Here is a 22339-nt window from a genome sequence, read left to right on the forward strand (position 1 = left end):
ATAATATATTATATATATATATATATATATATATATATATATATTAATAAATTTATATATATATAGTTATATATATTTTTTTTATCTATATACTACATATATATATTTTTTTTTATATGTTAATTTTAAATTATTTTTTATTTTATTTTTCACAATTTTAATAGACTTAATTTTTTTTTTATTAATAAATATAAAATTTAAATTATTCATAATACAAATAAAATATAATTAAATTTAATTTTTAAAAATATTTATATACTAATAAATATCTATGTTAAAAAATATATATAATTTTTTATTATGATTTAAATATTTATTATATTCGAAAAAATCTAAAATTTTATATTTTTAAATTTATATAATTTTATTTTTAAAAAATTATCACATTATTTCTACTTCTGATAAAATTTCATTTTCTTCATCATAGTCATAATTATCCTTTTATATATATATATATAATAATAAGTATTAATTAATTTATTAATTTTTTACATTAGTTTACTTTTCAATTTTATTTTGTTCTTAATATTCTTTTATTTCTACTTCATCGACATCATTTTATTAATAATTTTTATTTTAATTATTAATATCTTCAACATCTTCATAAAATTCATCTAATTATATAAAAATATTATTTTTTAATAATTATTTAATTTTAATATTATATTAAATAAACCTTATTCATAGATATCTTATTATTAATCTTATTAAATATTGTTTTATATTTCATTATATTATTAATTTTATTTTGTATTAGAATTTTAATCTTAATATTATATTAAATATTTTTTAAGTTTTAAATAAAAGAATAAATTAAATAACTTTTTTATTGACTTTTTTAATTTAAAATAGATAATAAAACCAAATAATTTAACTCATTTAAATTTTAAGAATCATCAATCATGTTAATAACCATAAAGTCAATATGTTAAATTTCTAAATTAATGTTTAATTAATTTAATTATTAAATGAAATTTTCTTTGGATATTAATTATAATTCATTACTACATTAATCAAATAAATTTTTTAAATTTAAGAGTTCATCTCCTATTAACTATTTTTATTTTTATTTTAGTTAAAACAAAACAAAAAAAGAATTTATTTAGTTTACATTTATTATATCTTCATACATTTATTCTGCTTCTTCTTAAGAAAATATTTCATATTATGGAATCATTTATTATAAAATTTGTTTAATTTCTTTTACCTGTTTAGTTTAAAATTTATTATTTTATATTTATTATTATGAATTATTATTTTCCATTATATATTAAGTAAATATTTAAGAATTTTAAATTTTTAAGTTAAATGGTTCTCTTTATTAAAAAAAAAAAAAAAAAATTTTTATAAAATAAAAATAAAAAATTAAAACTATATAAATAAATTTTCTAATGAACTATATGAAATTTATGCATTTAAATCAGAAAAATATATTTCAAAAACCTATTATTTATCTAAACCATTCGCCATTAATCTATATCTTAATTCATCTCCTTTTTTATATTTAATTATTATTATTATTATTATTATTATTAGTTAAATAAAATTTAATATTATATAAAACTAATTACCTATTTATTCTGCTATTTTTATATCTATTCTTTATACTTATTTAATTTCTTTTTAAATAAACCTTTTTTGTTATATATATTTTATTTATTATTTAATATATAATATTAAATATTTTTACTATTATATTTTTGTTTCTTTATTTTACTATTTATTTTATATTTTTTACTATTAAATTTAATTATTTTAATGTTAATTTTCATTTATTTAATGTTAATTTTCATTTCTTTAATAATAATTTTCATTTATTTATGAGTTTTTATATTAAACATCATTTTTTGGCGTTTATTAGTTTTATAGTTTATTTGTTAAATTTTGTAATTTTTATTTATATTCTTCTAACTTTTCTTATTATTATTAAAATTAAATTTTTTAAATTTCAGTATTTTCTTGTAAACACCTAATTATTTGATCTTTTTCTTCTAAAATTTCTTAGAAATTATTTATTTAACTTTTAATTAAATTTAATATATGAAAAAAATTTATTAATACATTTTTACTTATAATCTGTATTATCTTAATTATTTGTTTAAGTATTTTATGATTATTAATTTTCTATGCTTTTTATTTTTTATATTAATACATTTATTTCTTAGTCTTTATCTTTTAAATTTATTTTTAAAGCATTTACTTAAACTTTATTTTATTATTCTAATTAATTATATTATTACTATTTTATTTTTAAATTATATAATTCTTATTTATATTAATATTATTTAAATATTACATTTAATTAAATATTCTATTTTGTTATATTTTTAAATTATTGATTTAATTCTTAATTATCTATTTACAGTTTATCAATTATTTATTATTATTATTTATTTTCATTTTTATTCTGATTTGTATTATATTGACTATTTTAAATTTTATGTTTATATAAATTTTATTTTATTAAGTACCTATTATTATATTATTATAGTATTTTATAAAGCCTTTACGATTCTTCTTATTAGGCTTAATATTATATTACTAATTCTTAAATTTTAGTAAACTTTGCTTATTTTTTAATTTTATTATTTGTTTCTTATAAATATTCGATTTGGATTTATAAGTCCTTAATTTATTATTACATAATTTAAACTGTTTTTTCCTTATATATTTTTTTTTTATAAGATTATATATATATTTTTTTATTATATACTTCTGTTTTGGGAATTATTTATTATTATTAACCTTTAATTTTCTAATTTTCAACAAAGGTTTTTTTCATTTTTAAATTTTCTTTCTTTATATAAAAATATTTTAAGTATTTTTTTTTATTTTATTTTTAAAAAAGAAACTTCTAATTATTGTATTCTTGTTTTTAATTTGATACTTTCATTTTAAATTTAATTAATTTTTTATTTATATTATAATATTTCTAAGTATAATTATTCTTTATCTTAGTATATTATTTTTGGAATTAAATAATCTTATTAATTATAATTATTATCATTAATACATAGATACTATTTTAATTGAAATGATTAATTATTATTTAAATATTGTTTTCTTTAAATTTATTAAAATCTTATTTTTATATTTAAATATTTAATTACTTCAATTATTATATTATTTTATTACTTGTTTGGATTCTTTTTCAAATCTACTTATTATGTGAAATAGCTTATATTTAATGATTTATTTAAATAATATTGTTTTTATTATATATTTTATAAATTGCTTTTTAATATCTTTTTTGGTTAATTTTAGATATTTCTTATAGGCCTATATTAGTCTTAAAATAATTAATTTTTTTAAAAATCTAAGTCTTAAATATATTTTTATATCATTTTTTTAATTTTTCTTAATTACCAATATATTTATGATAAATTAAATTAATTTTTAAAATAAAATTTTATTTATAAATAAATAACCAATATATATATATATTTTTTATATTTTTGTCAAATATTAATTTATTTAATTAATTCTAAAGAATTAGTATTTAAAATATCTTAATATTCTTTATTTTATATAACATTTTTAATTCTACCAACAACCTATAATAAGTCTTATTAAATTCCTATATCAAAACTAATTTAAATATTTCCAACTAAACACTTAAGCAATAATTCATGTATATTCTAAGCTTCCTCAACATCTTTTGATAAAGGCAAATGTCCTATAGCTAATTTTAAAGCTTAATTTCTTATATTAATATCCTCAATTTAATAAAAAGCAATTTTAATTATAGATGAAACAGCGTTTTCTAATATGATTTTATTTTCATTTTATTAATATTAATTATTATTTACTAAATCAAATAATGCTTATAAAGCTTTGTCTTAAAATTAAATAAATTATTCCTTTTTACATCTCATAGCAAGAATTCCTATTCCGAAAATACTACTTTATTTTATATCATTATTATCATATTAAAGTGTATAATCTATAAGTAAAAGAAGCAAATCATTATATATTTTATCAATAATCTAAATTCGAAAATAAAAATATATATATAATAAATAATTATTATATAAATTATATAAATATAATATTATTTTTTTTAAAAAAATATAAATATTGATTAATAAATATAAAAATATGTATATATATATAAATATATATATATATATATATATATATATATATATATATATATATATATATATATATACGTTTTAAGAACTATTTTAAAAGACTTCATCAAATACGCAAATAGCTATATTTATTTCATTATCAGAACTTTTTTCTTTATTAAAAACTTCATAAAAATCTGGAAGTAGATTATTAACGATTTTGTTTTCCAGATTTTTGTATAATCTCAATGCTTGTCCAATAATATCTATCATAGCTAAAAAAATTTTTTTTTTTTTTTTTTTTTTTATATTTACATTCCATTATTTCATTTGCTTCATCGTATTTATTTTCGAATTCTTCCTGAGTGTGCTCGTCCATATCTTAATTTTCGTATTCTTTAATTATATTTTTTTTTTATTTTTTTGACAGTTTTTAACATTCTAAACATAAATCAATTATTTATTCAAAAATAATACTATTATCATGACTAAAAGATTTTATATTTTTCAAACATTCAGCCAAATTGGATATAATTAAAATGCAATCATCTACATTTTCTTCTTTTATACAATTTTGTAATTAAACTTATAATAAAGGTAAAAAAATGTTATAAATTTATTCCTTTTAAGGATTGTCGTTTTTGGAGGCTAAAATAAGGTGTTTTACAGACTTTATGGCCACTTCTTTGATTTCGGAAGAGTATTTAAATCCTATATATTAGGAAATTTTCTAAACACAAACTTATATATATTAAGAAAAATCGTAGTTTTTCATCACATTTATTATTACTTAGAGTGTGTTAAAAGCTTCTATTTTCTATTCTAGGGCTGACGTGTTTATTTATAGGGTTTTAAGTCCCCCATATATACCAAAATCGAGGTTTAGTTTTTGAATTTTATTATTATCTTTTACGTTAGTTTTCTCATCTTCACTAATTTTCACGTTTATTTCAATATCAATTCCTTTTAAAACTTTATTAATAACTTAAGGTAAATAAACTGAAAAATCTCCCTATAAAGCTTCAGCTACTTAGCCGTAAACTAGAAAAATAGGAGCATGATGAGGGTCGTCTTCTTCTATATTGGGATTGTTTTACATAGCTATCAATTCGTTCATTATTCCAGGACAGTCTTAGTTAAAAATCTATTTATTTTCTTTAATTGAAGTTAATAAATAGCCCATACATTCTATAGTGTAGGTCCTAATACTGATTTCTTAAGGAGTTGTGGGCTATATAGTCTATAAAATAATAGTTAAACCAGGCATAAATGTATTATAGTATTTAGAAAAAGCATTTTAAAGAGAAATTGCTATTGTTGAAAGTGCAATTAAAGTCTCTTCAAGTACTCTTAGATGAGAATAGGATTTTTTAGAATTTAAATTTTAGGAAAATACAAAGGCAATTCCTTCTAATAAATTATCTGAGTATTTTTCAAAAATTAATTTAATGTTTTTTTATGATTATTCATCTTCATCCTCTTCTATTATTTCTTTAAAGAAATTTATTATTGTGGAAACAGCACGAAATTACAATTTTAAATTATCACTTTTTATATTTTCAAGCACACATGAAAATATTGTTTCAAAGTATTCGTATTGTATATTAGGGTAGTATTCTACACAAAGAGAGGCGTAAGTAGTCAGGATGTCGTATTGGATTCTTATTTAGTCTTCTTTTTTTTAAAAGGACTTTTTTTAGATTTTTTATAATAAACTCATTACGTTTTTTATTTCTTTTTTTATCATCTCGCCACTCTCGTTTATTAGTTGGGAAATACATACAAGACCAGAGCGTATGAAATTCCATTCTTCTTAATTTAATGCTTAAATTATTAAAGGAAAGAAAATCGGGAAGAGGAACTTATTGCTTAAACTTTCCCCGATTTTACCTAAAATGTCTTCCGCGGCACTACTTAAGTCATTTTTAGATAAGGCTTAGTCTAATATTTATTCAGACCATTCGTCAAATGGGAGGTCTTTGGCCAAGGAAATCATTTAGATGAATATAGGGACTGTCTTTTATTTGAAATCAGTGTTTTTTCTCAATAAATTTGGATTATTTTAGGCTAAAACCATGATACCGGATAGACTTTTTATTTTAATAGATTAAGAAAGGTTAGAGGTGAGAATTTCATTAAATAAAGCCAAAAAGTCATTAGTGAAGTTTTTTGTAAACTTGGGGTGAATTTCAATTAGGTCTATAAGAGAATTTAATGTAATAGTACCAGATTCTAATTAGTCTATTTATATACATTCGACACATTTTTTTATTAAATTAGGGAAAATTTACTCAAAATTTTTTAATAATTTGTCTTCCTATACTGCGCATAAAAAACCTATTAAACTCTTAAACGCATAGGCGCGGACTTAGATTTCCTTATCTTCCATATATATGGTTAATATTTGTGAAATTTCATTAAAATATTTCATTAAATCATCATCATCTAGGGAATATTCACACATTGTTTCTATTAAATAAGTTAAGCCTTTTTTTAAATTTATATCAGAGGTGGTTTTTTATTAGTTTAGAAAATTTATTAGATCTAAAGTACGCTTTTGGAGAGTGTAGAGCTTTATGATTATTTCTACAGCGCGTTTTATATAGAGATAGTTTCGGGGAGTTGAGGTTATTGATTGTTATACTTTTTGTAATATTTCAGTTTATTGCTCAATCGAGATTTTTTGTAAATTATCTTCATTATCTATATATTGCTTTTTTAGCATTAAGGCGGCTAATTCAGATAACTTTTTTTTTTTTTTTTGGGTTTTTTTTTTTATATACTTCTGATTTGGGAAGAGATAAGGCAGATAGATATTGGTTTAATCCTCCGTAAAAATCAACGTTGGGAATTTGGTTTAAAAAATCTTCGGCTGTTTTTCTTTGGTTAAAGTCTTGATTAAATAAAAATGACTCAAGTACTTATTGGATTGAATTATATGACATTTTTGTATATATATATATATATTTTTTTATTAAAATTATTTTAGATGTTTTATTTTTATTTTTTAGATAATAAATAAATTTAGTATATATATATATATATATCTAAAATTAATAAAAATACTTTATTTTTAGATTTTGTTTTTGATTATTAATTTTCTATAAAATAAATTGACTGAATAATAAATATTTATATTATTTAGCATTATTTAGTAATAATAAAAAAATAAAAATATATTCATAATATCATTTTTAATAATGTATTTTTGTAAAAAAATATATTAAGATTTTAAAAATACTAAATAAAAATATCGGATTATTAATTATAACAAAAATAATAATTAAATTTTTATTAACTAATATTAAATAAAAATATTATATAAATATATTAATAATATATGTTTACAAATATATAATATAAAAAATTAATTAATATATAAATGTAAAATATTTCTTTTATTTAAAAAAAATTAAAAAATAAAATATCCAAAAATTAAAAAAAGCATGTTCTCATTTGTGTTCCGTAATATATTAAAATAATCCTTAATTAATATAAAAATAAACACATAAAAAATCAAATAAATATCCGCGTTTTCTCTATTAACATTTGGCACAACTTACTATTTAAATAAGCCTATATACTCTGATGATATTTATGATTATACAATAGCCGCAAATTTAAAAGAAGGTGAAAAAATCGAAGTCTAATTAGACCCAGAAGACCCTGATTCTACTGTATTAGTATGCAAAGTGGATGAAACTTATTTTTGCGTTTCTAATAAATGCCCCATTTTTGGAGCTCCTTTAAGTAAAGGTCATTTATTTAAAGATAAGATTGTTTGTCCATAACATAATACTTAGTTTTCAGTCAAAAGTGGATATGTTGAAGGCGGCCCGGTATTTGATGGGCTCTAAAGATTTTAAATAACCGAGAAAGATGGTAAATTGAGAATTAAGGTGCCCAAAAATAAACTGAATATACCTAAAAATATGAAAATGGTTAAATATGACATCAATAATAAATAAAAATATGTCATTATAGGAGGAGGGCCAGCTGGTTTAAGTGCTGCTGAAACTCTAAGGTAATGCGGGTTTAGTGGAAAGATAATTATTGTGAATAAAGAGAAGTATTTAGCTTATGATAGGACTGTATTGTCTAAAAATGTGTTTTTTTCAAGAATTAAGGACTTGTAATTTAGATAGAAGGATTTTTTGGATAATTATGGAATCGAAATTTTAAATGAAGAAGAAGTTGTGGAAATCAATTCTGAAAGGAAATTTGTAGAAACTAAAAATAAAAATCATATTCATTTTGACAAATTGTTAATTAGTTCAGGCTCAGAACCGGTTGTTTTTGAGTGCTTTTAGGAATTATTTTAATAAAATAAGGAAATAAATAATTTAGTTACTTTAAGAGAATACTAGGATGTAGTTAAAATCAGAAAATAAATATTAGTTTAAAATGAAAAAAATAAAAAACCCAAAATTTAATAAAAAAAAAATATTTTAATTGTCGGAGCTTCTTTTAATGGGATGGAAAGTGCGTCTTCCATTAAAGAATTTCTAAAGGAAAATGCTAATATTACTATCATAGATATTAATTAATAACCTTATGAAAGACTTTTGGGAAAAGAAGTAGGGAATGCCATTAAGGAAAATTTTAAGCAAAATGGGGTTAATTTCTTAATGAATTGTACTATAAAGGATTTTAAAGAAGAAGATAATAAAATATAGACTGTTACATTGTCTACAGGGGAAGTTTTGAAACCTGATTTAGTGTTATTGGGTACTGGAACTCTTCCTAATACTAAGTTTGTAGGCTAGGAGGTCGAAAAAGATGAATTTGGAGCAATCAAAACTGATAGCTTTTTATAAAGTAGTAATGAAAGTATTTATGCGGCAGGGGATGTGGCTTGTTATCCGTATCATTTTACTGGGGAAAGAATTAGATCAGAACATATAAATTCTTCGGTCTATTAGGGATATATAGCAGCTCTAAATATGTACGGGAAACTAACTCCGGTTTAATAAATACCGTTTTTTTGGACAGGATTTTTCGGGAAATAATTACATTATACGGGATTTGTGAAAAATTATGATGAAGTATATATTCAAGGAGATTTAAAGAAATTAGAATTTTTGGCCTGGTATTTAAAAAATGATAAGGTATTGGCAGTCGCAAGTGTCAATTAAGGACCTGTAGGGATTTTAATTAATGAGGCAATGAGATTAAATTTATTACCTTCAGCTATGGATATTAAGAAGGGGAGAGTTAATTTAGATGATATTTAAAAAAAAGTTAATGAAGCAGCAAGATAGTGCAAGTGTAAAAGATAAAGTAAATGTAAAATATGATATATACTTATTTTTTATATATGGAAAAGTTTTTTATTTTAATTAATTTTTTTTTTTTTTTTAGTTTTTTTTTTTTTAATATATATATATTATGATAATTTATATTAGTTCATATTTTTTAAATTAAATATATATATTTTTTGTTTTTTTATTTATTAATAATATTTTATTAATATTATTTTTATGATATATTTTATATAAATTATGCATATATATAAAATAAAATATTTTTTTTATATAAGTTTTTACAAAATATAGAAGTTATTTATATTTATATTAAATTAAAAAATAACTTTAATATATTCACAGTTTTTAAATATAATAAATCAAATGAAAAATTATTAAATTTATAAATTGAATCTGTATAATTATAGAATTGTAGATTTTTAGATATTTTCTATTTCGATTATAAAGATTATATAATATACTGAATTATATAAATAATATATTTTAGAGGTAAAAAATAGATTTAAATAAAAATATATTTATCTTTAAATAAATATAATCATATTAAAAGAAAAAAAAAATATTTATGTAAATTAAAAAAGATTTAATTTGATATATTAAAAAAATATAATATTAAATAATTATATTTAAAATAAAAATATATTTTTTTTTTAAATTAATTAAATAATAGAATTATACTTATGTTACTTAATATTTAATTTTATTAATTTATATATATAAAACATATAATATTTTTAAAAAAAAAAATAAAAAAAAAAATATAATATATTAAAAATATAAATAACTATAATATATATATATATATATATATATATATATATATATAAATATTTAATTCATATATCTATATATTAAATGAATTTTCTTTTATTTTATTTTAATTTTTATTATACATAATTTTTAGAAATAAAAATACAAATACAAACATAAAAAATTTATATAAATATATTTAATTATTTTCATTTAAGGTTATTTTACTTTTCTGAAATATTTTTTATTTATTCAAAATTTTAGTATTTAGGAATTTATATATTATTATTTGCTTTTATTTTTTTATCTTATTATTATTTTTTTAAATGATTATAATGTGAAACTACAGATAATGAAGGTACACATCCACCTTATTTCTTTAATGTGTTATATAAATTGATTTATTCGTTTAATTAGAATATTATATTTTATTTATCCTAATCTTATTTAATAAAATAGGCTATTTAATTTTCTTATTCTTCTAATTTTTATTTTAACTAATTTATTAATTGTTAATTATTTTTATTAAGTGATATTAATTAATTAATATCAACAGAGTTTTAAAAAGTTTCTATTTTTTCTTCATATTCTAAACATTTAACTTTTAAATTACTACAAACTTCTTCTAATTAATTTTTTTCTTATTAGATTTTATTATTTATAGTATTTAGTTTCTGTATTTTTATTTCTAAATCATTTATTTATATATCTTTAGATTTTATTTATTATTAAATTTATTCCATATATTAATTTTCAGATTTTTTATATAAAAGGTCTTTATTTTCTTATTCTAGTCTTTAAATTCTTTCTTTATAATTAAATAAATCTTATTAATATTCACTTATTCTGTTTCTTAAATGCATAATTTCTTATTAATTTAACTCAAATTATTAATTATTAAATAAAGTCTATTTATAAATATATGAAATATATATATATATATATATATATATATATATATATATATACATATATATATGCATTATTTTTTATTTTTTTAATTCGAAACACAACAATGATAAAATGTTATATATATTTTTTTTTTAAATAAAAAATTACTTTTTGTCTAACATTTTCCATTTCTTTTGTTATATTATCTATTATTTCTTTATATGAGTTATTTTCTTGTTCTAATTCTTTTATTTTTTGCATTTATTAAAATGCTTTATTTGGAGATTTATCATTATAATTTTAACAAGATTAATCTTATTATAAATGAAGTAAATTTTCAAACGAATTATTATTATTATTATTTTATTATTTTTTTCTATATTAGATCACTTCTTCTATGAGTAATTTATTTTCTTTTTCTAAAGTTTCAATTTAATTAGTTTATTATGTGAGTTAAATATTTAACTATTAAATATTTTTTGTTAAAGAATTATTATCTTCTTTTAATTATTTTGATTAATAATTCAAAATTTCATATTAATTTTTAACTTGTCTTCTATCTTCTTCCAAAGTCTTTATATTTTGGTTATTTTTATAATGTATTTCATCAATTTCTCTTCTATGTTAAATATTCAAATCATTAATTTTATCCCTTAATTCTTTTTATGTTTATATTAAAAATTCATTTTCATATTCAAAATCTTTTATTTGACCTATAATTTTTTTGTGTTTTTATTAATTTTCTTATATTAATTCATTGAATCTTTTTTCTCCTTCTTCTTTTAAGTTTTTTAATTTTTTTTAATTTTTTTGTTTTAATTGGGCCATTTCTTATTATAAATCTTCCTTTTCTTTTTATTATTTTTATATTTTTTCCTATAAACTGTTTTAAAATGTTGTATTAGAACTTTTTATATTATTAACTTCTTATAAAAGTTATTAATTGTTTATTTAAAGTTCCTAAATGCGTTATTTTTGGATAAAAGACTCATTTTAAAATTCCTGTATTTTTTCTAAAATTTCTTATTTTAAATTATTTCTTTCATGTATTAGTTCGTCATTTTATTTTAATAAACGATTATTTTATACTTATAAATCTTTGCAAATTTCCTATTTTTAAAATTGAAGGTCTTCTATTGTTTATTTCAATTTATTAACTTCAGTTTAATGCAGATTTTATTTTTATTAAATTTTAAATTCATAATCTTTTTCATATTTTTTAAATTCTTCTCTTGCTAATATATTTTATTAATGAATAACTTATTAAAGTTCTTTATTTTTGGCTATTTCTTCATTTGCAATTGCTTTTTATTAATTTAAAAGTTCTTTTATATCTTCAAGTTTATTCATATATGTTTGATTTTACTAATCCTAATGTTCTTTATTAGTATCTTTTTATTTTTTTAGAGTTTATAAATAAGTATTTAAATCTTATATTTGTATATTTTTTTGGTCTGTTATTTATTTCAGTTCTTACATTTTCGTAGATAGTAGTTATATATCAAAATCTTTTTATTAGATTAATTATAAATTAAAATTAAAGTTCTCTTATAATTGATTATATTTTTCTTATATGTCTTTATATAATTGATTTTTTTCAATTAGTTTTGATTCTAATTACTTTATTTTATGACCTTGGATTTATTAGAGTTCTTATATTTTTATGACTAAAATATCGTTAAATTCGGTGTTGTTTTTTATTTCGAAATTACTTTGTGATATATTCATTATTATTAATATATATTATTTTTTAAATATATTTATTTTCGATTTGTTGATATTTTATTATTTTAAAAATTTAAATGTTTTTAATTGATTTTTTATTTTTTATTTTTAGTAAAATAAAAACTTATAGATCATTTTTACATATTAGAATATGTAAGTTTAAGTATCTTTTATTTATTTGAAAAGCCAAAATATATAAGACAAAAAATTCAGAATTTTTATTAATTTATGAAGGAATATTATAAATAAATTGTTTAAATAAATATAATTATTAAATATTCTTAAATACATTTATAAAATTTTTTATTTTAACAATAAATATATATATAAAACTTTCTATATAATAAAAAGAAATTAAATGAAAATAATGTTGTTTTATTTAATAAAAGGATGTAAATATAGATAAAAAAGAAACAAAAAATAGTAAACTAATTAATATAAATATATAATTTATTATATATATAAATATATATATATATATATATATATATTATTATTATTTTATATATTATTATATACAAATATAGTTTTTTATTCATATAAATAATATTTTTTTATTTATAAATACTTAAAAATTATCTTTTTTTTTGTGCAATTTATTTGGGTTAGAGTTTGAATATCATATTTAAAATTAATATGAAATAATTAAAATTTAATAAATTAAAAAATAACATAATTTTAATAAAAAATCATTTATATCCATACATATTAAATTAGAAGAAGTAGAATCTAAATTTTCAGTAAAATATAAAAATATTTTTTCAAAAAATTATATCAATATTTTTACACTTAATTTGGTTTATATATGATAATTTTAATACAATAATTCTAAAAAAATTAATTAAAAAATATTTATTGAAATTTTTAAATAATTAATTAAAATATTATATTGTATTTAATAAAAAATAAAAAAATATTATATATTAAAAATATTAATATATATATATAATATAAAAAAAATAAAATATTAGCTATCAAAAATAAAAAGGGTAAAAAATAAATAATAATAATTGTATATATATATAAAAATTATTTATATATCTAAATAATAAATAAAAAAAAAGTATAAAATTATATAAATAAAATAATTTAAAAAAATACAATCAGGAAAAAAAAAAAATCTTTAATAAATTAAGAGAAAAAGTTAGAAACAAAAAAAAAGAAAAAGTAAAAGAAAAAGAAAAAAAAAAGAAATAAAGAAAATGAATACTAGAGGAGGAGTAGATCTTGTACACTATGAAAAAGATAGAGGCTAATAATAAAACCGTGACGCAAACGAAATTAGATTTAAGGGAGATCGTGGATGTCGTAACTATATTGATTATGGTTTGAAAATTTTATTCGAAAAGAACGATAAAGACTAATTCTTATATGACCATATTGTATTAACTGGAGCCAGATTAACATTTTTGAATATATTGAAAAGCGCAAATGTGATCTAATCTAAGATTAAAGGAGCATTTTCAGTTGTCGAAATTTAGAATAAATTAGTAAATGATAACTATAAAGTAAAGGAAGAATTCAAAGATTAAGGATTTAAAGAATCTACAAGTAAATAGAGATATTTGACTGTTTTGACCGTCACTATTTACAGAAATCATGATGAAATTTCTAAGTTTGCTAACCATCCTGGTTTATAATAACCCTTGGGCGATGGATAATTGAATGTTATTTAAGACTATACTAGTTATTAATAATAATAAGAAAAAGAAAGAGAATAAAGAAGAAATTAACCCAGAAACAACAACTAATAAGGAAATGTAGTAAGATAAAACAAAAGAAACTACAACAATAACTACTCTGGTGGTAGAAACAGTTATAATAATGGATAAAGAAACTTCGAAAATAGACAAAGAGGTTATAATAATGAAAACAGAGGAGGTTACAACAATGAAAATAGAGGAGGTTATAACAATGAATATAGAGGAGGAAATAGAGGAGGTGAAAGATAATATGAAAGTAGAGGAGGTGATAGATAGTACGAAAATAGAGGAGAAAGAAGAAATAATAATAGAGGAGGTGAAGGAAATAGAGAAGGTGGAAGATAATAAAGAAGAAATTGAAAATATTTAATTTGAGATATTTTTTTTTGTTTTAGTAAAAAAAAATTCTTTTTAAATATAAACTTTAGTAAATTTTAGAAAAAAAAAAAAAAAAAAAAAAGAAAGAAAAAAAGAAAAAAAAATATAGCAGATAAAGCATATATGGAAGCTAAAAGTTTTTGTATATATGTTTTTTTTTATTTTTTTTTTATTTTTTTTTTTTATTATTAATTATTTAAAGTTTATATGTTTTTTTTTTTATTTCGTTTTAGAGAATTTCTTAATTATTTAAATTTTTTGTTTTATTTATTTATTTTTATAAAAAAAATAATATTTATATATAAATATAATCGAAATATCATCTATTTAAATAATTTTATTAAAAATCTTGTTTAGTATATTTTATTTATTAATTCTTTTTATTTTTTTATATAATTTTAATAGTCTTATTTATATAATTATTGAAAAAAAAGTCAACAAAAATTAACTTCACCCCAAACTAAAAAATTAAATCTAGAACAAAATAAAGCCAATCTTTATGAGATGAATTACTACCGTGTTTTTAAACAACTTTTATAGAAGGAAATATCGTTTATATTTTAGTCTACGTATTAAAAATAAAAATATTATTCCCACTTTATAAGCCTATTATAAAAAATTCTTAAAAGTATCAATAAAATTTATTAATTAATATTCGATTTCGTTGTCTATATATAAAAATGTTATCATATAATATATTTAATACACTATAATAATTAATTGTTTAAGTCATTAATTATATCAAACATAATATGTTGTTCATTCTTTAAATAATATTTTTCGTTAGGTTACTCTGAGTATTTTATTATAGAATTAAATTTCCAACATAAAAATCAATACTAGGCTTTTTTTTTCCTACTAAAAGCAAATAAATTTTATATTAATTTTGAATTTCTTTCAGTATTATTTGGTGGTTTTGCTCTACTTTCAGACAAATTCGATTATAATTTTCAATAATTGCTTTTTAAAATACTTATTTGTTTCTAAAGTTTTTATGGATGTATTGTTTTTAATGTAATTCATCTTATTTTTAAAATTAAAAATTATAATATATTTTTGATTTATTATTAACAAAAATAAAGAAAGGTATTTATAAATTATAAACAAAAAAGATAATGTATATAAATAAATATAATTTCTAAATTTATTTAATTAAAATATTAAAAATATATTTATAATATAAACTAGTTATTTTTTCTTAATATTATATTATAAAATAATTATATACTTATTCGCATTAAGAAGAATTAGTAAATATATTAAGTTTTAATTTATCAATTATAATTTTATCTAATTATTCAGTTACTGGTTCCATAGTATAGTGGTTAGTACTGGGGACTTTAAATCCCTTGACCTGGGTTCGAATCCCAGTGGGACCTAGTTTTTTTATTTTTTTTTAATATCTATTGTAATTAAAATGATATAATTAATTTATAAAATATTTTTCTTTTATAAAAATATATATAATTGATTTATTATTTTAATATATTTTTATAAAATTTAGACTTTATATAGTTTATTTAATAAAGTTTAATAAATAGAAATTAAATTTTATTTAAAAAAAATCAAATTTATACAAATAAATTAAATATACATAAATAATTTATTTATTAAAATAAAAAATTTATTAATTAATTAAATATTACTAATATTACATTTTTAATTTTATTGAAATAAATAGAATTCATAATTCATTAGTTTTTAATGCTTTTTATATACAACTACATTAAGTTTATAAAAAAAATTACTCGTAGTATTAATTTTCATTAATTATTTAATTATGTTTAATTTCCAATTAATGATGTTATTATAAAAGGGCTAAGCATTTATTTTTTATATTGAAATATTGTTAATTTATTAATTCTTTTATTTAAACATTATTTTATAAATAGTATAATTAATTTTGTAATTATTAAATTTATATTTAAAAATTAAAAATATTATTTTATTAAATTAATTCTTTAATTTTATTTTAATATAAAATTTCTCTTTATTTAAAATTTTTGTTAGTATTAAATATTTCTTTCACACTTAAATCACATTATTAATTAAAATCTTTTTATTTATTTTGATTTTAAGTTTTAATTTTATTGTTTTAGTTTTCAAAAACAAATTATTTATTAGAACTTTTTTAAGTTAAGATTTAATTTGTAGAGCTTAATTTTTTACTCTTTTTTAATATTTAGTTTTTATCAAAAAAAACATTTTAAGTGTTTTCATTTAAATTTATACTGCTATGCCTTTTTAAATGGCAGCCTTTTTTGATTTTATTAAATGATTTTTCTGTATTTTATTATTTTTAATCGATTTCTTTTTGATTAATTAATAATTTAAAACTTTAAGTTTAATTAGAAAATATTGATTGTATAGGATTTTTTGTTATTTTAGTAATTTATTATTATAATTAATTATTAGTAATAATTCTTTATAATGATAAACTATTTATATGCATTAAAATATTTTCTTTTTTAAAGGCATTTTATTAATTATTATTATTTTATAATGATATGTCACAAATCATTTTTAAATATATATTTTTAAAATAAAATATTATTATTTATATTAACGATTTTTTATTTTTTACTTGCAAAAAATAATATATATATATTTAATAATATATATATATTTATATTTATATGTTTATATATATAAAAATATATACTTTATATAAATATTTATTAATATTATATTTATAATTATTTTTTTTTTTTATAAATATTTTATTGAATTAAAATCTTTCATAATTACCATTTTTATAATGAGAAATATAATTATCTAAAAATTAATATATTATATATTTTTATGAAATAAATATTAATTAACATAAATATTATTATTTAAATAATAAATTTTTTTTATATTTTTTATTAATTTATTACTTTTATTTAATATTTATGTTATTAATTTTTATAAAATGATATATGTTTGTTTCATATTTTAGATATGATAATGAATTTAATATTTAATTTTAAATAATGTATTTATTATTTAATTAATAATTACAAAGTAAAAACAAAGAAAAAATTATTTCTATAGATTTAATACAAATTTTTTTCTCTTTTATATTTATTATCTATTATAAAATTTTTGTAAAATAATAATTTTAGTAAGAATATTTTAAAAAAAGTATATTTAATTTTAATATATAAAAAAAAGCAATTTATTACAAATATATTTTTCTTATAAAATTATTGAAATACTGAAATATAAAAAAATTATAAAAATATTACATATTTTTTGAAAAAACTCAAAAAATATATTTTTTTTTAAATTAAAAAATTATAAAATTATAAAAATATCAAAATATCTAAAAAGAAAATGAATTAAACTAAATAATTAAAATAAGAAATTCTCTTCCAAATTCCATATTCTAAAAGATTATCAAATTAATCAAATTAAGTTAATATAAACTTACCTCCTGCTCCAATTCGTAAAAGATATATAACATAGCATGAAGAAATAACATAATAATAAATATAGACTTAGCAAAACTAATTATTTTATTAAAATTAATTATAATATAAAAAAGACTCTTAAACATAAATATAACTTGTAGAAAAGATATAAAAATATACATTAGAATCTCGACATAAATGTACTATTATCTAAAATTCAAATATAAACAATAATTAAAATAATAAAAAAGATATTTAACGAAATCAACCATCTACTAAAGATGCTTACAAAAGTAAAAAGGATATAAACACAAATAATATTTCTAGCACAAGCTAAAAAAAAAAATCGACAATATATAATAATTCTGAAGAAACAACTATAATAAAAAATGAAAATAAAAATTATAACATTATTAGTAATAAATATAATAACAATAGTAACAAAATTAACAATATAAACAATATTAACTATAACAATAAAATTAACAATGATAATAATAAATGTAATAACAATAATAATAACAAAATTAAAAACAATAATAATAATAATAATAATAATAATAATAATAATAATAATAATATTATTAATGTCCATTTAAAAACATACAACAATAGCTAAGATATGACTCTTCATTTGATATAGAAGTCAGTAGAAAAGAATACGAGAATATAATGTAAGAAGACTTAAATAATCCTGAAAAAGTAGCCTAATATAGTAAAGAAATATTTCAGCATTTAATCAAAAGAGAAAAATAAATAAAAACAAACACGAATATTATCAAAGAACAACCTGAATTAACTGAAAATATGCGTTCAATATTAATCGATTGGTTAGTTGTTGTGCATTTTAATTTTAAACTTAAACCCGAGACATTATTTTTATGTGTGTATATAATCAATAAGTATCTAAATATATAAGAAGTTAAAAGAAACAGGCTTCAATTAGTAGGAATAACTGCACTTTTTATAGCTTCAAAATACGAAGAAATATATCCTCCTTCTTTAAGTAAATTTGCTGAAGTTACAGATGGGTCCTTTCCAAAAGAAAGCCTGATAAAAATGGAAATTTAAATTATTAAAAGCATAAATTTTTAAATTACAGTGCCTTCAGCTCTTAGATTTGCTGAATGGTATTGTAGAATTAACAATTTCGATCAGAAAAATTAATTTTTAGTTTTTTATATTATTGAATTGTCCTTGATTGATTGTAAGTTTTTATAATTTATGCCTAGTAATGTGGCTGCTAGTGCCGTTTATTTAGTTAATAAAATAAATGGGAAAATTAATTGTTGGAATGATATAATGCATTGTGATTCGGGATTAAGTGAAGGATAAGTTAAAGTTTGTGCAAAGGAATTGTGTTTGCTACTTTAAGGGATATAGGATTATTAACATTAGTCTGTTAGAATTAAATACTCTAAAAATGAATATTTAGGAGTAGGTAATATTGTTTTAAACTATAAATGTAATAAAAAAGTTGATTGATAGAGATTTTTTTTTAATTTTAGTGTAAATTAATTAGTTATAAAAGTATAAAAAAAAATTAATTTTTTATATTATTTAATTAATATTTATAAATAAATTAATATAATTATTATATTATATAAATTTTTGAAATTTTTAATTTTTTTATTTTATTAAGACTATAAATAACTATTTTAATAATATTTATATAAATATTAATTAATATTTTAAAATATAAAAAAATATTTAGTTTTTTTTTAAAAAAATTAAATTATAAAAGATTTTTATATTATTTATTAACATTTTGTATAAAAAAAAAAAAATTATAAGTATAATAAAATTAATAATTTAATAACTATTTTTTTAAGAAATAAAATCAATTAAAAATTTATTAATTTCTTTAAATATTTAAGTTATTAAAATTAATATATTTATAAAATATATATAAAATATAAATATATATATATATATATTTATTTTATATATTTATATATTTGTATAATTATTTTATTTTAAATATAATTTATTTATTTTATTTAATTTCTATTTCTAATATTTTATTTATTATTTATTATTATTTTTTCTATAGATATTAATTTTTTTATTTTAAAAAAAAATCTTTTTACTTTTTCAATTATTTTAAATACAATTAATATTTTTTTTTAATATTATTTTTATTTAAATATTATATATTTTTTTTATTAAATTATATTAAAAAAATTTAATATTGTTGATAAAATTATAAAAGAAATTTATTTTATTATATATATATTTTATTAAAATATAAAATAATTAAAATACTAAAATATTTTTATTTATTCTTTTTATCTTTATATGTATATTTTTTTTCTTTTCTTTTATATTTTATAGTTTAATGTGGAATAAAAATAATAGTTATGCTTTATTACAATATTTAAGAAAATTAATATTAAACATATATATCATATAATAAATTTTTTACAAACTAATTTATTATTAATATTTAATCTGATTTTCGCCTCTAAGAAAATAGCCATTTTTTTCTGTATATATTTATTATTATGTTAATCCACTTACAGTATAAGAAATTTTAGATTGTTAACATTATCATTAATTAAGACAATGTAATTCTGAAACTACTTATGCTTAATTTGACTATGTACAAGATAATTGTATAGTTTCTGAATAAGACTTTCCTGAAGTTTCAAATCATATGATTCCTCGTAGAGACGATGAGAACCGAATAGTAATGATATTTGTAAGCTTACTAATAAGGATGCTAAATAATGATACTATATAACGAAGGTTTATATATTTGGAATAAAAATCAAAAAATTTATATCTTATGAAATATAGATTAAAAAAACATAGATATTTTACTGCTATGTTTAAAGCAATAAATTATTAAGAGATTTCAAGAATTATAAATGTGATATATATAATGTTTCTGATTACTTTATTAAAGGCTTCGATTTTGTTATGGGTTTTAGGGTTAACTATTTCTAAGTACTTTTTGATAATATTTTTTGTGGTATTAATATATTTGATTAATAAGATAAAATTAAAAGGTGGATATAATTTTGGAGTGATATTTTTTTTTTTTTAACAAATATATATATTAATTTTTTAATTGTTATTTTTTATTTTTTTTTGAAAAAATAAAAATTTAATAAAAAACATTTTTAAATTAAATATATAAAAAAGTTTAATATTAAAAAATTTATGTTAGAATTAAATAATATAAACTTAATTTTATAATTAGATATAGATTAAAATTAAAAAGGTTGCCTTTATTTAGGAAATATTTAGGCTGCATTTAGGATATAAGCTAGTCAAATGTATAAAATAAAATATGTTTTAACAGTAGGTAATTTCTCTTTTTTAAAATATGATGAAGATTTAAAAATTAAACATGAAAGAATCCCTATTAATGATGAAATAGAAGTTGAAATTAAAAGTTATTTCGAAGATTCTTTCTCGTTTATAGATAATGGACTTTTATAAGGAAATGTATTAATACATTGCTTTGCAGGAATTTCAAGAAGTGCGACAATTGCAATTGCTTATTTAATGAAAAAATATAATAAAACAGCTGATGATTGTCTTCTTTTAATAAAAGAAAAAAGACCAAATATAAATCCTAATTATGGATTTAAATAATAGTTGTAAATATATCAAAAAGAAATTGAACTTAAATAAATTTTATAAAATAAGTAAAAAGATAAATAAGAAGAAGAAATAAAATGAAAATTTTTATTAGAAAATATATAATATAAAAATAAATATTATATATATATTTGTTTATAAATATTTATATATATATTAATTTTTTGTTTTTATATTTATTTTTTTTGTTATAAACATAAAAATATAATTTTTTACATATAAATAATTTTTAAAATTAATATCAAAATATAAGAATAAATAATAAAATATGTCTAAAAATTTATTAAAGTTTGTCTAAATAATTAAAATATATAATTCTTATTAATTATTTAATTCCTAAAAATAAGTTTATATAAATCAAAAAGCAAACAAAGTATTTAAAAAATTAAGAATAACGCTAATTTGATATAAATATGTAATTATTATTTTGAAAAAATTCATATAGAATTTCAATTTATTACAAAATATTAGATTTTTCTCATTTAGTATTTTGTATATCTTTGTTTTTTCATTTATAAAAAGTAATTCATTTTCATATTATTTTAGATTTA

At 16.4% G+C, this 22339-nt stretch overlaps 3 protein-coding genes and 1 non-coding gene across 4 annotated transcripts, besides 58 other annotated features; 3 read left to right on the top strand and 1 right to left on the bottom strand. All coding sequences in view use genetic code 6, as the record gives it.

The window, feature by feature from the left end:
• Nucleotides 1-3: 3 nt before the first annotated feature.
• Nucleotides 4-76: a microsatellite.
• Nucleotides 77-336: 260 nt separating this feature from the next.
• Nucleotides 337-382: a microsatellite.
• A 254-nt stretch (nucleotides 383-636) lies between these two features.
• Nucleotides 637-670: a microsatellite.
• An 837-nt stretch (nucleotides 671-1507) lies between these two features.
• Nucleotides 1508-1535: a microsatellite.
• A 173-nt stretch (nucleotides 1536-1708) lies between these two features.
• Nucleotides 1709-1758: a microsatellite.
• Nucleotides 1741-1821: a microsatellite.
• A 451-nt stretch (nucleotides 1822-2272) lies between these two features.
• Nucleotides 2273-2311: a microsatellite.
• A 121-nt stretch (nucleotides 2312-2432) lies between these two features.
• Nucleotides 2433-2464: a microsatellite.
• Nucleotides 2465-3997: 1533 nt separating this feature from the next.
• Nucleotides 3998-4051: a microsatellite.
• Nucleotides 4003-4171: a microsatellite.
• Nucleotides 4097-4171: a microsatellite.
• A 1-nt stretch (nucleotide 4172) lies between these two features.
• IMG5_122840 (Ran binding protein, putative) lies at nucleotides 4173-7018 on the bottom strand (the record flags this gene model as incomplete). Its single annotated transcript, XM_004032352.1, has 3 exons — nucleotides 4173-4348; nucleotides 4389-6819; nucleotides 6857-7018. Coding segments are annotated over 3 exons (2769 nt in total), but the record flags the coding sequence as incomplete, so codon positions are not given.
• A 356-nt stretch (nucleotides 7019-7374) lies between these two features.
• Nucleotides 7375-7453: a microsatellite.
• A 66-nt stretch (nucleotides 7454-7519) lies between these two features.
• On the top strand, nucleotides 7520-9370 carry IMG5_122850 (hypothetical protein; the record flags this gene model as incomplete). Its single annotated transcript, XM_004032353.1, has 2 exons — nucleotides 7520-7538; nucleotides 7686-9370. The coding sequence occupies 2 exons, from the start codon at nucleotides 7520-7522 to the stop codon at nucleotides 9368-9370; spliced, it is 1704 nt and encodes a 567-aa protein (XP_004032401.1).
• Nucleotides 9371-9399: 29 nt separating this feature from the next.
• Nucleotides 9400-9446: a microsatellite.
• Nucleotides 9420-9448: a microsatellite.
• A 73-nt stretch (nucleotides 9449-9521) lies between these two features.
• Nucleotides 9522-9552: a microsatellite.
• A 503-nt stretch (nucleotides 9553-10055) lies between these two features.
• Nucleotides 10056-10121: a microsatellite.
• Nucleotides 10073-10098: a microsatellite.
• Nucleotide 10122: 1 nt separating the features above from the next.
• Nucleotides 10123-10189: a microsatellite.
• Nucleotides 10190-10382: 193 nt separating this feature from the next.
• Nucleotides 10383-10421: a microsatellite.
• Nucleotides 10422-10568: 147 nt separating this feature from the next.
• Nucleotides 10569-10614: a microsatellite.
• A 386-nt stretch (nucleotides 10615-11000) lies between these two features.
• Nucleotides 11001-11066: a microsatellite.
• A 699-nt stretch (nucleotides 11067-11765) lies between these two features.
• Nucleotides 11766-11790: a microsatellite.
• Nucleotides 11791-12696: 906 nt separating this feature from the next.
• Nucleotides 12697-12745: a microsatellite.
• A 393-nt stretch (nucleotides 12746-13138) lies between these two features.
• Nucleotides 13139-13221: a microsatellite.
• Nucleotides 13222-13581: 360 nt separating this feature from the next.
• Nucleotides 13582-13686: a microsatellite.
• Nucleotides 13613-13644: a microsatellite.
• Nucleotides 13687-13706: 20 nt separating the features above from the next.
• Nucleotides 13707-13749: a microsatellite.
• Nucleotides 13750-13839: 90 nt separating this feature from the next.
• Nucleotides 13840-13894: a microsatellite.
• Nucleotides 13856-13897: a microsatellite.
• Nucleotides 13856-14841, top strand: IMG5_122860 (hypothetical protein; the record flags this gene model as incomplete). Its single annotated transcript, XM_004032354.1, has 1 exon — nucleotides 13856-14841. A coding segment is annotated over one exon (909 nt), but the record flags the coding sequence as incomplete, so codon positions are not given.
• Nucleotides 14558-14633: a microsatellite.
• Nucleotides 14633-14698: a microsatellite.
• Nucleotide 14842: 1 nt separating the features above from the next.
• Nucleotides 14843-14888: a microsatellite.
• Nucleotides 14845-14888: a microsatellite.
• A 47-nt stretch (nucleotides 14889-14935) lies between these two features.
• Nucleotides 14936-14966: a microsatellite.
• Nucleotides 14936-14971: a microsatellite.
• Nucleotides 14972-16091: 1120 nt separating this feature from the next.
• Nucleotides 16092-16163, top strand: IMG5_122870. Its single transcript has one exon. It is a non-coding gene; the product is annotated as a tRNA-OTHER (tRNA).
• Nucleotides 16164-16378: 215 nt separating this feature from the next.
• Nucleotides 16379-16419: a microsatellite.
• Nucleotides 16420-16540: 121 nt separating this feature from the next.
• Nucleotides 16541-16595: a microsatellite.
• A 103-nt stretch (nucleotides 16596-16698) lies between these two features.
• Nucleotides 16699-16741: a microsatellite.
• A 422-nt stretch (nucleotides 16742-17163) lies between these two features.
• Nucleotides 17164-17203: a microsatellite.
• Nucleotides 17169-17207: a microsatellite.
• A 169-nt stretch (nucleotides 17208-17376) lies between these two features.
• Nucleotides 17377-17413: a microsatellite.
• Nucleotides 17381-17479: a microsatellite.
• Nucleotides 17400-17479: a microsatellite.
• Nucleotides 17480-17862: 383 nt separating this feature from the next.
• Nucleotides 17863-17899: a microsatellite.
• Nucleotides 17900-18604: 705 nt separating this feature from the next.
• Nucleotides 18605-18758: a microsatellite.
• Nucleotides 18650-18760: a microsatellite.
• Nucleotides 18671-18760: a microsatellite.
• Nucleotides 18761-19837: 1077 nt separating this feature from the next.
• Nucleotides 19838-19879: a microsatellite.
• Nucleotides 19880-20068: 189 nt separating this feature from the next.
• Nucleotides 20069-20137: a microsatellite.
• Nucleotides 20071-20113: a microsatellite.
• Nucleotides 20094-20154: a microsatellite.
• Nucleotides 20100-20149: a microsatellite.
• Nucleotides 20106-20172: a microsatellite.
• Nucleotides 20141-20178: a microsatellite.
• Nucleotides 20179-20296: 118 nt separating this feature from the next.
• Nucleotides 20297-20332: a microsatellite.
• Nucleotides 20333-20418: 86 nt separating this feature from the next.
• Nucleotides 20419-20451: a microsatellite.
• Nucleotides 20449-20512: a microsatellite.
• A 1424-nt stretch (nucleotides 20513-21936) lies between these two features.
• Nucleotides 21937-21978: a microsatellite.
• Nucleotides 21979-22339: the final 361 nt, after the last annotated feature.

This window comes from Ichthyophthirius multifiliis, assembly GCF_000220395.1.
Source record: "Ichthyophthirius multifiliis unplaced genomic scaffold scaff_1120509250976, whole genome shotgun sequence".
In the NCBI taxonomy this organism is placed as follows: Eukaryota; Ciliophora; class Oligohymenophorea; order Hymenostomatida; genus Ichthyophthirius; species Ichthyophthirius multifiliis.